The sequence below is a fragment of the Ascidiella aspersa genome, chromosome 3, assembly GCF_963924565.1.
Source record: "Ascidiella aspersa chromosome 3, kaAscAspe10.2, whole genome shotgun sequence".
Classification (NCBI taxonomy): Eukaryota; Metazoa; Chordata; class Ascidiacea; order Phlebobranchia; family Ascidiidae; genus Ascidiella; species Ascidiella aspersa.
The window spans coordinates 30,823,578-30,839,900 of record NC_139449.1 but is presented as its reverse complement, the minus strand read 5'-3'; the positions used below and the strand labels follow the sequence as shown (position 1 = coordinate 30,839,900).

The 16,323-nt window shown below is 41.8% G+C and overlaps 1 protein-coding gene across 1 annotated transcript in view; it reads right to left on the bottom strand.

Moving 5' to 3' along the window:
• Positions 1 to 15,006, bottom strand: part of LOC146161560 (uncharacterized) — a 31,334-nt gene extending 16,328 nt beyond the window's left edge. The window contains exons 1-2 of the mRNA XM_083384418.1: positions 14,829 to 15,006; positions 7,127 to 8,396 (exon numbers count right to left, since the gene is read on the bottom strand). Coding sequence (XP_083240544.1) covers positions 7,127 to 8,396; positions 14,829 to 14,894 — 1,336 coding nt within the window. The 5' untranslated portion in view covers positions 14,895 to 15,006. The remainder of the gene's footprint in view (positions 1 to 7,126; positions 8,397 to 14,828) is intronic.
• Positions 15,007 to 16,323: the final 1,317 nt, after the last annotated feature.

The following is a 16,323-nucleotide window of genomic DNA, read 5'->3' as shown; positions in this document are numbered from 1 at the left end:
CCAGAGATAGCGACCTTTCCGTCACAATAAACGTTTCGAAAGCACGGACGTGGTTAACGAGCGAGACGTTGTTGATTTTTAGCCGCTCTCAAGGAACAATGCCACCCATTGAAGTAAAACAAAACGCTTGAACCACGCTGCGTTCTTTTTCCACGTCAGAAGGGTCGAGTTTTAATAAAGTGTCGCCGTAAATCATACGTTGACCAAAATTTGAGTAATCTGACTCAAATTTACCGGAACTCTTTTCACAAATTAGGAAACTCTCATTTCACAATTGGACTGAATTGGACATTTTAGCTGAATTCGATAAGGTTCAGTTAACCCTTGGAAAACTTTTGAGCATGAATTCTATCACGTGTGTCATAAGTTAAGTAATGAAAAAATCAATAAATGCCGTCAGTATGCTCTTCCAATAATAATTCTGAAGAATACGCAAAGTTACCTAATGGAAAAGATAAAGTCTATCAGATTAAAGTGATTTACCAGTTCGAAGGTTACACTGTTTAACTTGTAAAATTTATTAAATTCCTTTATTAGATTCAACGAATTTAATATACATTCCGCTAACGCAAACAAAAAACTATAGGCGTTCGGCCGTTCGCCCATCGAGCGAAATTCTAGCGCCCAACGGTTCCGCTATTTGACAACGCCGTATGCTCGATTGGCGAAACCGTGCGAAAGGGTACTTAATGTCAAGGTTATTAGATGAAACAATAGATGAAAAAAGCGCCTTCAGGGAATTCCACAAGGCAAAGAAACGAAACCGGAGCGGCGCCGGAACTAGAAGCGACGTTTTCGGGTTCGCGGCATTTTGCGAAAGCTGGAGCGAATCCAAGGGTAAAATTGGCGCCATATCTACAACAAAACAGGCCTGTGCCAATCGGGGCGTGAAATTCGAGGAACTGGCGAGTAACGTAGCGAAAGCGGAGCTTACCTTTAATGCAGTGCTTCTCAACCGGGGTGCTGCGGCGCCCTGCTGTGCCATTTCTAGATTTTTGCACAATTGGTAAGCTTCTGATAGAACTATTTGTCTACGATTAGAGACCATTATATTAAATGACATTTTCCACATGTTGAAAGTGGATTGTGTTGTTCCAGGTCCATTTATAGTGACATTCAGTAAAATACTCAACAAAATTCGAGTCGGGGTGACGAAAATCAATTTATTATTTTTTAGGTGTGCCGTAAACCATAAAAGGCCGAGAATCACTGCTGTAATGCATGACACGGCGGCCGCGTGGTTTTTCGCAGGAGCTGAAAAAGCTGCCGGCGCTCTAACACTAAAACACGTCGAAGCGTAATTCGTTCGCGCATCAAAAGCTTGCCGCCGTTTTGACCCAGTTGTAATTGTTTAGGTTGTTAAAAACTGGCGTTTTTATGGACATTCCCACGTAATGTCTGACAATATAACGCGATGTATTTTTGGTTCAGGAAGCTTCTAGAACGGTCGGCGGGCGAAATAGGTTACTGACCAAGGAGAGTGAGAGCGTTGCGTTTGGTCAGGGACAATGGCACATCATTTCACAACACAACAGTTGGCAGTTGATAAACTTTACGGCCACAGGATTTGCGACCGGGATTACAAAAGGTGTATGCAATAAACAAGCCTGGTTTGAACTAAACGTGTTTTGTAGGTCGCAAAACGATGTCGGGCGCATCTTGAAATTGAATACAACAAAAAAACTTTTCAAAAGGATAATACATCAAAAAAAGAGAACTGTTCAAAAGCAACGCGTCCACAAGGTGAGAAAATTTACCCAGGCCTGGCACTTCGATCTTGACAAAGAAAGACCTCTCAAGGCGGACAAAGAACACGCGTGTAAAGGCTTGCGGGATTTGGTCGTAATTTTGCTAAAAATGTTGCGGTCGGAAGCCAAACTGTTGTCGCACCGAGCTGCCAAAACACGCAGTGATTCATCCCCGTAGGCGTAAAGGTTTTGCAGGGATTCCAAGGCCGCGACAATAACGCCGAAAAAAGCAGAATTAAGGTGAATCACGCTTTTATCTCTTATTCCGACTCTCGGAAATCGCAAAAACACGAGTCGTAAAAACGCTTTTATTCAAGCCAAGGCCCGTTTATAAATAGCCGACCCTATTTTCCAGCCGCTTCAGGGACAATTTTCGCTCTGTTAAAAATAAAAAAGCATAATATTTTAAAATTGTTAAATTAAATTATCAAGGGGCTGGCAAACTAACCAAAATCATCTCTAGAAATTCAGCTTTGTGCTTCCTAAACTCATAACGATCTGACTTACCGCGGGACTTGTACTTATCCTTATGCGTGGCACATAAAATTTACTTACTTAGAAACACTCAACCGAACGAACTTGGCAAAATGTGTTTCGGGTCGTTTCCCGATTCTCTTTGAGCGCGTAAAGAGAAACGGTGAAACATTCTGCGTTCAACTTGTGACGCCAAAGGGCACCCAACCTGAAACGGGGGCGTTTTTGCTGAGTTAAACTCACCAGGGTCACGACAACCGGGGCTGGAAAAGCACAGCGGGGTAAAGGTTCTTATCAACAAACTTGGAAAGCAAGCTCCCCTTGTAAACCAGCCTTTGCGCTTTTTCTGAAAACAAGCTCTTTCGGTACTTATTTATTGTCTCCAACGTTTCGACAACCTTATAGATTGAGGATGCCTTCATCAGTGAATGCAACAATACTACGCTCAACACCACGCGAGGTAAACGACATAAAAATTGAGATAAAATGCTTTGCGCGTTTCTTATCCCGTTGTTCGGTTTATTAGGGCGATTTGTAAGCAAAGGCTCGCTTTTTTGTTTAAAACCACTATAAAAAACGAAAATAGGTTTTCGCACATTGTTTGAACGCTATCCAGCGTATAAAGGTCAGTGTTTGTGAAGTTGTCCGTAAAAGTATTTCAATTTTCTCAAGATGTCTCGCAAAAAGCCTAGATGTGTAATTATATACTTTTGGCGCAGGACCTTAAAAATTATTAGTGGGTCACCAGAGACAGACTTCTATCTTTAATTTTTCTATTCTGTTTTAAACATTTGCGACAAAGGCAAAACAACCGCCGCTTTAAATAACCACAAACAGACTTAACAGCTGTCTTCCGTCGGTTCGGAAGTGAGCGGTTTCGCCGCAAGTTTTTCAAAAAAATACGCCGCGCGATCTGGGACCCCAAAACATGTCTCGCCTTTCACCCCATTGACGTCAAAATGACGCGTTTGTTATTTGCCTGCCTCGTCCTAAACAACGTAAACTCGACCGCTAATCGCGTCACACGGATTTCTTTTTCGACAGGCCACGGCTTCCGTGAAGATTTTGTCGGCAAAAATGTTTAAATCAATATTTTTCCTAAAAAAAAACACATACAGATACTTGAGTCGGTCGGCCGAGTAGCGGGTAACACTGAGTCAAACTCGCGAAGTATGATCGGTCAACTGTTGCGCATTTCGTTTTTTACACCTTTTTGAGGGTAATGAACCGCATGAAAGAAGACAAGTTTAACACGGTGATGTTACACATTCACAATATTTGTAAAAAGCCACACTTATTCTGAATGTTGTTTACTTTAGCTGTATTTTTAACATTGAGGTAAAAATCGAGTTTACCTTGCTTTCTTCTATACTTGTAAATAAAATTTCCGCACTGCTGCGCAAACGTTAACACCTTCGGCTCGTAAAACTCACATTCCGTTTGATGCCTTGCAAAATAGCTGCAGTGATATATCATTCTCACCCTTACTACCCTGAAAGCGCCTAATGAGTTTTGTAAATAGGAGGACGCCCAAGCCGCAAGCCTTCGTTTACCGTTATTCGCCGTTTATTTACAAGTCCCAGTTTCCCTTCCCGTTGGTTAATGATTGACAAAGTTCGCCCGTACTGTAAAGCCTTTCATTATAAGGCTGGGCGCAAAAGCAATAATAAACACTGTGACCCGACTTTTTGTACATTCTGGGTTTAAAAAAGTACTTAAACCCAGTTATCATAAGTTTGCTTTTAAAATAATCCATTGGAACCGCGGTTCTCGAAACTTTGCAATTAACTGATTCCTGACTCTCAACCTCCTGTTGGGTATTATAAACCACTTTAAATACTTTTCTGCTAAAAATTAATCCCAATATTCTGTAAATGACCCGACCTGCGACATTTGTGTCAGCTACATCAGCTCACGTTTTATAGGTGCAAGCAAGTAGGCGAACAAGCATATTTTCCTATGCGCAAACTATACAAAATTTACAGCAATTTTTTACATTAAACCCCACAACCCGTTTTTCATGAGTTAAATCCGAAATCTAGTCTTTCGCTCAAACAAACACCAACTCTAGCATTTAGGGTTAAATTTTTGCTAATACACAAAATTTCAGCGCCTCAGGAGCAAAAAACTGCGAAACCGTAACGCACAAAACAAATGCCACGAAATAAATTTGTCACAAATCACCAAAAATGTTACCAGGCTGGTTTGCCAGTCAACCGCAAGGCCGGTAACGGCTCACCGCACTGGTGGCGTTTCGCTGACCGAAAAATAGCCCTCTTTCTGCGTCGCCTCGGGCGCCCCGACGCACGCACGCGACGTCGCTGGAAACCGACGCAAAAACGTCACCGAATCGACGTGCGTGCGTCAAATGCGACTTGCGCGTGCGCGGTTCGTTCCAAATCGAGTTGGCTCGAAATTTCCAGCTGATTCGAATTTAACCCAATCGGCCAGAGGTTGCGTAAGTTGACACACTATTTCTGTTGCACGAACATATGCATTCGCGTTGCGAGAAACAGACTACGAAAAGTCAGCGCGGTTCTCTTATAATTGCGCCGAAAGTTATCCGAAGGCGGTTTTCGCAGGCCAACGCATGTTAGCTGTTGTTACATTGTCAAACTATAGTATTGTTGTTAAATATTGTCAAACTAGTGAAAATGTTATAGTGAATAAATTATGGTTTTCTAATTAAGAGCAGAGTATATTGTTTTCTAGAACTTGATTTTTTTCTTTTTTAACGGTTTTGCATATTTCGCGAGTTACATTTCAGAGTTGCCGATTGCTGTCAACAGATAAAGAGGCGCCTAGCTTTGCGACATACGACAACGTTAGCGCTTTTAACATTAGCGCTTTTAACCGCTGCTATATTCCCGTTTTTAGGGTCACTTAAAAAGTCGTTTTCCTAAAAAAACTGATCACACGATAGCTCGTGGGCGCCACCCTGAGGCGCACAGTACCGAAACAGGATTTGATTATAAGTTAAAGGATGCCTTCGCCAACACACATTCGCACCCTGTTTAAGGCTTCAAGTAGTTGGGCCTTTGCAGCGCGTATTTGCCAATGGGGCAGACGAACCGGGGTGAAAGGCAAGACCTGGTTTACGCTGGGTAAACACGCAAAGTTGGGGTCACGAGTCCAACGACTTTGGCAAACAGGACAAAATGGATGCCTCCTGGCGTTTATAGGTTTAAACCTGTAGCCCTAACTCTGTTGCTAAAGGAAATTTTCCGTACAACTTAGTACTCAATTATTCAGCAGAAGGGCAGTAATTGAAAGCTGTTTGTCATTTTTTAATGCGGTTTTCCTTTTTTTAAGAAACACATAACCTAAAAAGCACAGTTGACAGTTTGCCTGCTTCAGTTTTCCCACAAAAACCGCACAATGCGCTCAAGGCTTCTCGGAAAGGTCCAAACACAAAGGCTTATCGGAAAACCAAAATTTCCGATCGGTAAGCGAGCAAATACTACGGCGCTCCGCGTCACATTTACTCGCAAATTAACGACAAAACAAAAACAGTTCTCGGAAGTGAGATGACTCAAAGCGCTTCTTGAAAAGCCATAAAATTGTTATTTCCAGGGGCAGTCGGTGATACCTTGAGCCAAGCGTTACACTTCGATCGCGCTTAGTGTAAAAATAATGAGCTGATAAACCAAGTTACAGTGATGTAGTAAACCGAGAAACGACATTATGGTAAAGCGAATTCCGGTATTGACCGCAGCCCTTTGGAATTGTGAATCATGTTCTTAGCCTTAGGGCAATTAGGAGAAACTGACGTAGTTTGTGACTTGCGTAATTTTTAAAATCATCAACACACATATCAATAAATGGCGGTACAGCTGTGATAACACCCAACAAACAAGCCGATTAATTGAGAAGGCACACCAATGTAAAGTCCATTACGTCTAATTCTGAGAAAAGAAACTTTTCTGATCACTCTTGCGTCAAGCAGCGCCCAAATCGGTTTCCTAATTATCTCGTCCTAGAAAACACCAGGTCGAATTGGCAGCTATAAACGTTAAATGCGAACTTCAAGTTCTATTAGCAAAGTACCTGACGCATTTTAGACATATAGATACATTTTAACAGGCATATGGCAATTGGCTTATTGGTGCGTGTTTAAGGCAGACGGGTAAACACAGCGAACCGAAGTGCAAATCCGGAACCACAGCCTTATCTAAACTGGCTGTGCCCTCTCCTGAACTATCCTTGCGTGAGCACTTGTGGTGTTCACGAAAGTGTAATGTTTTGGCGGTGAAAACCGGCTAAACTCTTGGAGGTAAAAGTGGTAAATTAACAACGCAGCAGTAATGTATTGCAAACGTGATGGCATTTGTGAAAGGCCCTCAACATTAAAAACTGTTGGTGAAAAACAGTATTATCTAAAAATCCTACCTTTTCGTACAGCATCTATTTCTAACAATACTAAAATTAAGGTAGAGCCATAAAGGTATTTCGACCTGCAGTTACAAAAATAAAAAATAAAAAATTATTTTTAATATATCTTACCAAATAAAGACCTCTAACCTAGTACAAGGCCCAAATTAAACCCCAAAGTAAAAATTAAATAAGGCAGATTAGCAGAATAAATTCCAGATTACTTCTTTTTTGAAGAATTCCACAGCCATTGCACATTTATCTCACCGTAAATTTATCTGTAGTCTACGCAAATATTTGCCGTAAATACGACATGTGCAAAAGTTTGCTAACTACCGCTGACACATTAGACTAAACGGATCAAGTGACTTTGAAATACGCTGTTCAGTAACAAATTTCCAACATACAATTGTCAATATTCGGACAATGTTGCTTGTACCTAAGTTTACTTCTATTCTTTAAATCAGAAAAAAAATTCCCTTTAATGTTTTAATGCCCTTTGAAAAAAATCACAAAAAATCAAAAGGGCTAACCTTCGTCGCACCAGTCCATGCTCTCGCTGTTGATGTCGCATTGCTCGCATCCGTAACATCGGGGATCGCGAGAGTCCAGATGCGAGTCCCAAGAAGAGGAGGAGGAGAAACCATCGTCTTCCCTTCTTTCTTCCGGAGCGTTATCGAACTCGAGGATGCGCGGACGCCGTTCGACAGCGTCCTCATCTAGGATGGTGAAGAGCACTGCGCTCCGGCTCCTCCTGGGAGCCTCTTGAGTAGGAGAAGACGTCGAAGAGGAACAGGAGCACGGATGACAGGAGGAGCATACTTGATGCTGGAGGCGGCGGTTGCGGCACTGGTGGGCGGCGCGGAAGCAGGACCTTGAGTGCGAGCGTGGGAGGGGCGCCCGCCACGACTCCTGCTGCCACTTGTTCCTCGCCCTTTGTGACGTCATGCCTTGCGCGCACACGTCACATCCGGCCGGGGTGCTGCTGCAGCAATTGTTGACGGTGGATCGTCGGAGATGGTGGTGGTGGTGGTCCACCGGAGTCGGGAGAAAGTCGCACGAGCAGCGGTTGGCGGTGACGTCACACGGCGTGACGTCACGCGTCTGCGACACCCAGCCCCATTGCAGGTCGGCGGTGGTCGAGTCGGGGTGGTGCCGCTTCATGTCGTGTCCCGGGTCGGCCCAGTCCGAAATGGCGGCGTCGGCTTCGAATCCTTTCCAGTCGTGAAAGTCGGCGCAGTCGGCGAAGTTGACGGCGGCGCTGAGAGCTGGAGCGGCCGAGGCTTCTGAGCCGCACTGATCTGGCTTGATCGCGCGTCTCTCAGCCGCTGGTACTACGAGCCGAGGTTGCATAACTTTACCAGTTGCGTAAGACGCCCGCGGGGCACTGTTATGTAACTGAAAGCTACTGGCGGCGGCGGCTCCGCGCATTGATGCGAATTCCAGCTGCCCTTGTGGTTCGCCAGCCTCCATCTTCGGGCGCTCCTCCAGCGAAGCGGCGGCGTTTCGCGCGTTTTCGCGCAAGTTCGCGAGCGGAGGCGGCGTTTCGCGCGAACACTCGAGCGGTTCTAAGTCGATGATGAGCGGCTGAGGAAGGAGCGCGTTTTCTGCTCCTTGCTCCTCCTGCTCCGGAGCGGGTTCCACTGGATCGGTGTTGACGATGAGGTCCTCTCCCTTTTTCTTGTCGTCGTCCTCCTCCAGTCGCTTGGTGGCGCCCGACGCTTCATTGTTGTTGAAGTAGTAGTTGGGCTCTGCCTTGGTGCGATCCGAAAGCAGAGCGGGCAAAGCTGGCTTGTCGCGTTTCTGCTCGGAAGAGAAGGAAAGTGTTAAAGCGCGTCTGGAGACTGGCGCTTAAAACGGGACTTTTTATTTGCGGCGGTGGTCTCGGGCGTTTAGGACAGTGGTTGCCAAACTTAAGTATACGTGTAGCGTATTTGCAACGTATTTTAACGCTACACAGTAAAATGAAAATCAGTTTTAATACAGTCGTGCCATTTTAAAGGTCATAAAGCGCCGTGCGCCGGGGTCAAAAAAGGAAGTTTCAATATGTTTGCACAGCCATTTATTTACGATTGGGCTGACAGCAAAGTTCATTTTTTAAGAGACCGCTATTTTATAGAAGTCTATACAAAATATAGCTGCTGTTGGGTATGTTTTGAGGGAGCCGCTTTGGGAAATTTGTCAAGCCGTTCCAGTACCAAAACACCTTACGCGCATAACATTTGTTAAAATAAATACACCATTGACTGCTTGTGTAAGTGGTTTGCATGAGTACATGTTGTGAATGTCAAGGCTAATATTATACGGCTCATTTTTAAGTTCCGGCGTTTAAAAGTCGCAGATGCACCATACTTTTAGGAAGGCAAAAGGGTTTGGGCTTAAAAGTTTGAGAATCACTGGTTTATTTATTGTTGCTGATGCAAGGTATATCAACACCATATTTGATTGACAGTTTGGCAGTTTCGGCAGATCTGCTGGGGTTGTTTTTGACTTTTGTTTTTAGTTGTTCACTTATAGAAGGACTTTAATCACACCGAATTCCGTTTTTATTTTTTCAAATTCAAAACACCGACTCGGAAACGGCGTATAAAAAATGTTTTTTAATGGTATCTTTCTGAATTAAGCCATTAGTTAACCGGTAATGAAGCTTGAAAACAAAAATAAAATATTGCAGTGATAAATTCGCTTAAGTTTGCTTAAAAAGTGATGCTGAGAAGCGAATTTTCCAATAGATGTACCTCCCGATTCCGTCAAACACTCAACAAATTCGTGTTGAGTTATTTTTTCCAGCAGCAACGCAAGCAGTGCGGTCGCAAGTTGGCAACGCGCCAAAAATAACCTTTTGCGAGATCGATAAGAAAGGTTAAAAAGCTGTAGGTAGGTTAAAACCAAGCCGACTCAGTTAAAATGCAGGAGAATTTTTCGCCTTGGAAACACCGGAATGCGTTGCAAAAACATATGGCTTTATTTAGGTGTTTTCAAAAGCGGGGATAAAACGAAAGTGAAGAAATTAACTTTAAATTTTGCTGACATACATAATTTTAGGCTCAAGACGCAGGGCAGCAGCCAACAGCCGGTCAAACCCGTGTTATATTGCAGAAAGGCAAAACGGTCATATCGCGAGCCGGCCGAAGCGCGCTACAATAAGCAGTTGTTTGCGAGCAAAACAGCGGCCGTTTTAACCTTTCCAGCGCAAAGGAAATCCGTCGTTAGATTCGACGCATAACACAGACCAGAAAGAGAGAAATCGCTAAGCTGCCTCGCGCCTTGGGCAAACCGTTTTCCCGTGGCAAACTGTTGTTTTCGGTTGCGTCCGCTTGCAGAAAACTTTCTTTCTATTTATGCAGTTCCGGCTACTTACCTTGGACCGCAGACGAACGGGCATGCTGGTTGATCGGACTTTGGGACAAAGCTTCTATTCACGGAACATCAATGTTTAGTTGCTTAATTTAATTGCAAAATCTTTTTTTTTTAATTCAAGCTAAATGGGAACAAGGGTATGCTGCACATTACCAAAAAGAGAAAAAGTGGTTTTAAAATGGTCGTCATACTTTGAGGACAGAGCTTCTATTTATGAAACATCAATGTTTATAGTTGTTTAAGTTAAATGCAAAACAGTATTTTGTTTTCTTTTTTTTTAATTCAAATTACACGGGGACAAGGGTATGTTGCACACTATACGAAAAGAAGAACAGGTGGTTTTAAAATGGTCGTCATACTTTATCTTACGCTACACACTAATTTTTGTTGACAATTATAATACCGTTCTTAATTTTTTTTTTTTTTTTTGATATACATATTACCTGAAAATACAGTATTAAACAATGTTTTGCGCTTTAACAATGTGAATGCCACCTTTCAGGAAATATTGAACTCGTGGATAGCATTTGAACTTTATGCCGGTCGACCTCGAAATCGTAAAAACGTCGTTGTAATCCGTAAAACAAACAAACTAACTACTCAGGTCCCTGCACGTCAAACTTACTATGTATAGGAAATGAACGCACTCACTAAATCGTCTAACACAAAATTAAATTTTTAGGTATGACAAAATTTGGGGTAGCAATCCTGAAATATAACCTAAACTATCTCTTTTGCTGTACCTTCCCGCCCTCTCAGGTGGTTAACAGCACACTTCAAACAAGTATACCAGTGAAATTTTCACCTTTTTTAACTTCTAAAACTAGGACCATAATTCCGCAGCAAAAACTCTGGAAAATTGTCTTTAAAATGAAAACTTGACGCGCCTGCTTACAGCAAATCCACACGTTTCGACAAGGCCCTCTATCCAAGGCCTATTTGCCAGCAGCAGGTCGCTGGCTTTGCCGGCGCCTCTACGTCACGGACTTTACGAGATGCGGCTTTTTCTCCTTCAGTATACGAAGCGAGCGACGATCATTTCTAGTAACTCGGGTCACTGAGTAGGTCCAAGGCCGTCGCGCTACAAAGTGGATTGGAGGGGAATAGTTGACCCAACGCACCTGAGTTGATTAGCTGCTCTTCCCCGATAAGCGTTTATGAGAGCTATAGGCTTGTTGCTGCTGAAACTTTTAGGGATGTGACAAGCAGGCGTGATTCTGTAGCTGAGTAATGTTTGGAGGTTTCGACAAAGGCTAAATAAGACTTGCGATTGATTAATAAACTGTGCGCGGATATATGCTACTATGCGCATTAAAATAGTATAGAGTATTTATCTACGGATACTTTTGAGCTGCGATTAATATTTAAAGGTTGTGATAACAGACGATTATCACTGTCTTTATTTTTTGTCCAGGACTTTTACTGTATTTCACATTTTTTAATCTATACATATCTATGTCTTACAACACCTAATGCAGATTTCATCTTTCAAAATACGCCTAAAAGCTAACGGCGTATCAACTCGATAAAACCGCCTTCCCGCATTTCCAAAGTCGTTTCTGTTATTTCATTAGTTGAAAGCAAAATCCAACGTCAATTCAAAAAGATTCGCAAACGTATCTTGTGCATGCCACCACCAGCATTTTTGTGTATAACCTCGACTTTTCCCATTTTACTTAAAGCATTATAAGGAGCAGCCTGTAAGCGACCAACCTATAGTCCAATTTGAACTGCACAACGGTGTAATACACTCGACAGCGCCCTGCCTGGCAACATAATGGCTTTTCCAATAATGCTCTATTCGGCGGAATCTGTTTAAAATTTCCGATAACCGCGCGCCGACCCTTTTTTACCGGAAGAGCAAACATATCGGGCGCGATGGGAGCGTAAAATTCGGCGACGCCGTGAAAATCGGCGAACTGCCCTTTGCCCAACGCCGCCGAAGGGGCGCGTGAAAAAAGGCGATGGGCGGTCGAGAGTGTAACACGGGCAAATAGTCGAATCGGACCAGAATTTCTGATAAACGCCGCCTATTTGCCGGGAACACGCGATTTCACAATCCGGCCGAACACTTTCGACACGTCACGAAAACGCGAAAACTTGTCGGCTTACTGGAAATCCAATTGACGAAAGGGTCCTTATCGTGCAGGCTGTTTATATAGGGAGGCGCAAATAAGCGTATCCGTTTATTAAAAGCGCTTGGAAATAATTTGAGGACAATGCGGTTCTTTGTAACGCAGCAAATCAGTTTATTGTAAATCGGCAAGACAAATAATTTAAGCGAAAATTGTTAAAACGCTTCAACCGAATTCTTGCAAAACTTTATTCTTTCTAGGAAACGTATTTAGGCGTATTTGAACGTTTTTACGGGCAACGTTATAAAAATAAACCCCGAAAGCTTTATTGTCCTGCTACATTTTTAACGTAATGCAGCAATTTAAACACTACAAAGCAATTTCTTGCAAAAAAAATATTCGTTCTAGCAAAGGTCTTTTGTTGTATTTGAACATTTTTACAGCAACGCTGCTAAACGTTTTATCAGAAATGTACGGAGATTTCGACCTTTGAAAGGCTGACAAAATTTACGGCCCATAAACTACCAAAAATCGTTAAAAATTCTCTTTAAATGTCCCATTGTCCTGTTTCAATTTTACGCCTGTTTGACCCGACCATAATTTTACCGTAAGTAAGCGTTATAAAGGAAAAGATAGCGCGCTTCGGCCAACCAACTGCGTGTTGTTTATGACAAATTAATCCTACCACTCTATCCTCTATTTATCGTTTCAGCAAATACAATTTGGCATACTTAAACAATTTAAACAATTTACAGGGTCGACAAGTAAACGGATTTACAGGAATTGTATCAAAATTGTAACAAGTATAGGCTATAGAGCTAAACGCCTAAAAAGTTTGTATATTGGATAGTTGGTATATTGTTAGTGTTTTACGCCTGATAATTTTTAATTAGTTCGTACATTTGTCATTTTGTATTAACTTTTAATTTTTTTTTATTGTTTGCAAATGTTTGGAAAACAAATTTTATCTTGTTTTGCATGAATTTTATTTTAGGGTTGGGAATTTGCACTCGCCAATTTAGGCCCGAGTACTGATTGACACTCATTCGCCTTGCTGTCTACAGCAAAAATATGTTGTTCGTAAAAGACCTCTACTGGACTAAATTTGAGAAAATAGTGTTAAGTGGTACAGTTTGGAGGACAATTGCACAAATCGTTAACGATGCACAATTCGCATTTACATAATTACACAAGCGTATTTTACTAAACATTTCAATAGTCTGCTAAGCTATCGAGGCCGGTCGCACAAGGACTATGTATATACCAACCGAAATAGAAAGGCAGGTTAAATTATTGGAAATACAATTAGGTATAGCATAGGAGTAGGGCGTAAAATTTGCAGACGGCGTGCCGACATTTTTGGGGGTGTAATTTCGTTAGGGCGAGTTCTGATTGGTCGACACTCGCCCGACTGGTGTCTATTTAATTTTAAAGCCAACTCTGTATATAGACAACTTGTAAAATAGACCACCCCTCGGGGTGATATGAGGGTACCAACAATGCCTTGGGGCACGAGGGTTCGCATCTATATTTGATGCGAAGCTTTGCGCGAACCGCTTTAAAACCAAACTTCCCAGAAGGACAAGGGGCGTATAGTGCGTTGACCTTTTGAATACCTGGTCAAAATGGTTTGTCCTGGTGCGTTTCGCAGAAGTTTGCCGGCGTCGTTTGCTATTCAAGGGCAACGCTTTTCGAGTTAAGGCAATGTCAAACAGTTCCTATTTGTTTACGCGCTAGGTTGATTTGCGTCAACACTCAATAGACAAACAGAGGCATTGGGTACGTTCCTCACCCGAAATGATATATATATATATATAAGGTTAAAATTTTACGCAGGACGATAGGCTGGAATACAGAGCAAAGGCTTGGTTGTAAAGGGTTTTGGCCTGGTTGAAAAAGGCAATTTGGAGTCGCCACACATTTTTATGAAATAAATTCGAAGATATTTAAAGACTTAAAAAAAAACAATTGTAGACTTTTAAAGGACTAAAATTTGATCACTTGAGTTTTTTGAAAAATAATTTGGAAACATAACAGTATAAATGCCATGGACATTACAATAAATTAGAAGCATAATGGTCGGGGGCCTTATTTAGACGTGTATAGTATAGGAATATCCAAGCCTTATCCTATTTCTATATGGACTTGGATACTCCTAATTAAAACAGTAAATAGCAGTTTTCGTTTAAAAAACTTTTGAAAAAAATGTTTTTTTTTTAATAATTTAAACAGACATTTAAAGATTTGAAGAATCTGAAACCCTGCAAGTGAATCACAGAGGGGTGAATCGTAACGCTGAAACAAATATGTTGAGTCGACACACTATTTATCTTGGCCTCCTTACTCGCAAATACCAAACAGCTAGTTTCGGAAAACATGTCTGTTTTTTATTTATTTGCCCGAGCCTAACCCGCCGTAAAACGTTTCCCGCAAAAGCGCGGTTTTTATCGGCACCCACAAAACGTAATTGCCAGACGCAATGTTTGTCGAACGTATACTTTCATTAAATCTACGAACACTTTTCAGAAAATAAGAATATTTTATCAAACAAGTAAAAAAAACAAGAAGGATATTGTAAAGACAACAATTTTCGGCACTGGTCGAGAATCCTACCACAGTTTCGTCAAAATAGATAAAAATTCAAAAAATTAAAAGGCAAAGTCTTTTTCAGTCTTTCCTGGTTATTAGGCCAAAATTTGTTTTAGGTTTAAAAAGTTTAGATAAGTCAACTCATTTTGTTAACTTAATATAATTTTCGTAAAAAAAAAATTAAATAAAAAAAAGTTGAAAAACGGCAAACCTTTGAAGCTTTGTCGTCGGCGTTGCTTCGCTTTCTGCGTAAAATCCGACGTAGTTTGCTGTTCATCCTTTTGGTGGCGTCCTTCCCTTTCGTGTCACGGTTTCTGGCAGCGGTTCATGCCGCGATACACAGTTATCAGCACACGTTTTCGACGCGGGACATTCTAAAAAGGGCTACGCAAACATCTGGAAAGAAAGACATACAGTGACGGTAATAGGTTGTGAAAACAGAATGTTTTTTGGTAAACCACGAAAAAAATGCGCTAAAAATGGATTTATAAGGTGGACAGATATTAGTCCTTTGACAAGAAAGTCTCTCCATGTCACCATTTATGACTTTGTAGTACTCAATGCCTGATCGAGTACTACAAGGCTGCACATATAAGTCAAACGTCACCCTCTATCTAACGACTTCCAAGCAAGCCTGTAACTATGTGACTTAGTTTTCTCCTAGATAAATAGATATATTAAATAATATCGTTTATATCTTTAGGAATAAAAAATACAGCGGTGTCATTTTTGCGGTCCACGTGCTGTGATCTCCGATTAAAAGGCTCATTTTCAGGCACAATCTGGCAAAAAAGATTCCAGGCAAGTTAAGCGGGTGGCAAAAAATTGCGTTAAGGGCAAAACATTGCGTGAAATACGAAAAGGGCACGGAGACCAGGTCGAAATTGTTATAACTCTTAATCAGGCCGATATCCGCCGCAAGACAGTCGAAAAAGAGAAAATCGAAGGCCGCGGAAGGCATTCGGTGTTGTTCTGTTTACCGGGGCAACGCTCGCTCGCTGATGCTTACCGTTTTTACGCGAACTGGTATACGAGGAGATTACGCGAAGGGCGCTTTTCGGAAAACGCGTTTTCGTTAATGTATCACAGGCAGCCTTGTGGTCGCGATTTACGGTAGAAGGTTGCTTTCGGATTTAAAAGAGTTGAGCTTTCAATAATGAAGCCAAGAACGACGACCCCCCTTGGGGTTATCGGCCCGAAACTGGCGGAACTGAGCGGGTATCACATTTCACCGATCGGTTTACATGATTTACCTGGAGAGGCATTTTTATCGATTAGTAGGTTGTCTGGTGGAGCAAATTATATTTCAATTTTACATAAAAGTGATTGAATTTTTTCTGTTCGGTAAATTGTACCAATTTATTGTCCTAAGTTTGGATAATGTGGTAACGCGGTACAACCGTAACAAACGTTTCACACAATGGTATTTTCTATCCCATCATTAAGTCAGAGTTTCTACTTTCTTTTACCGCGGACCTTAATTTTTTTTTGCTTCGCTTGGACACCGGTAGGCAAAAAATGTTCCAAAATGACGTCATAAATTTACGTCACAATCAAATAGACTTCCGAAATATGCTGATACTTATTAAATTTTTGTCACAATACAAATAGACTTAATTAGGCCTTCATGGAACCCCTAAAATTATTTCACGGACCCCCGAGGGGTCCATGTACCCAGTTTAACAACCCTTGCATTCAGTGGTGAA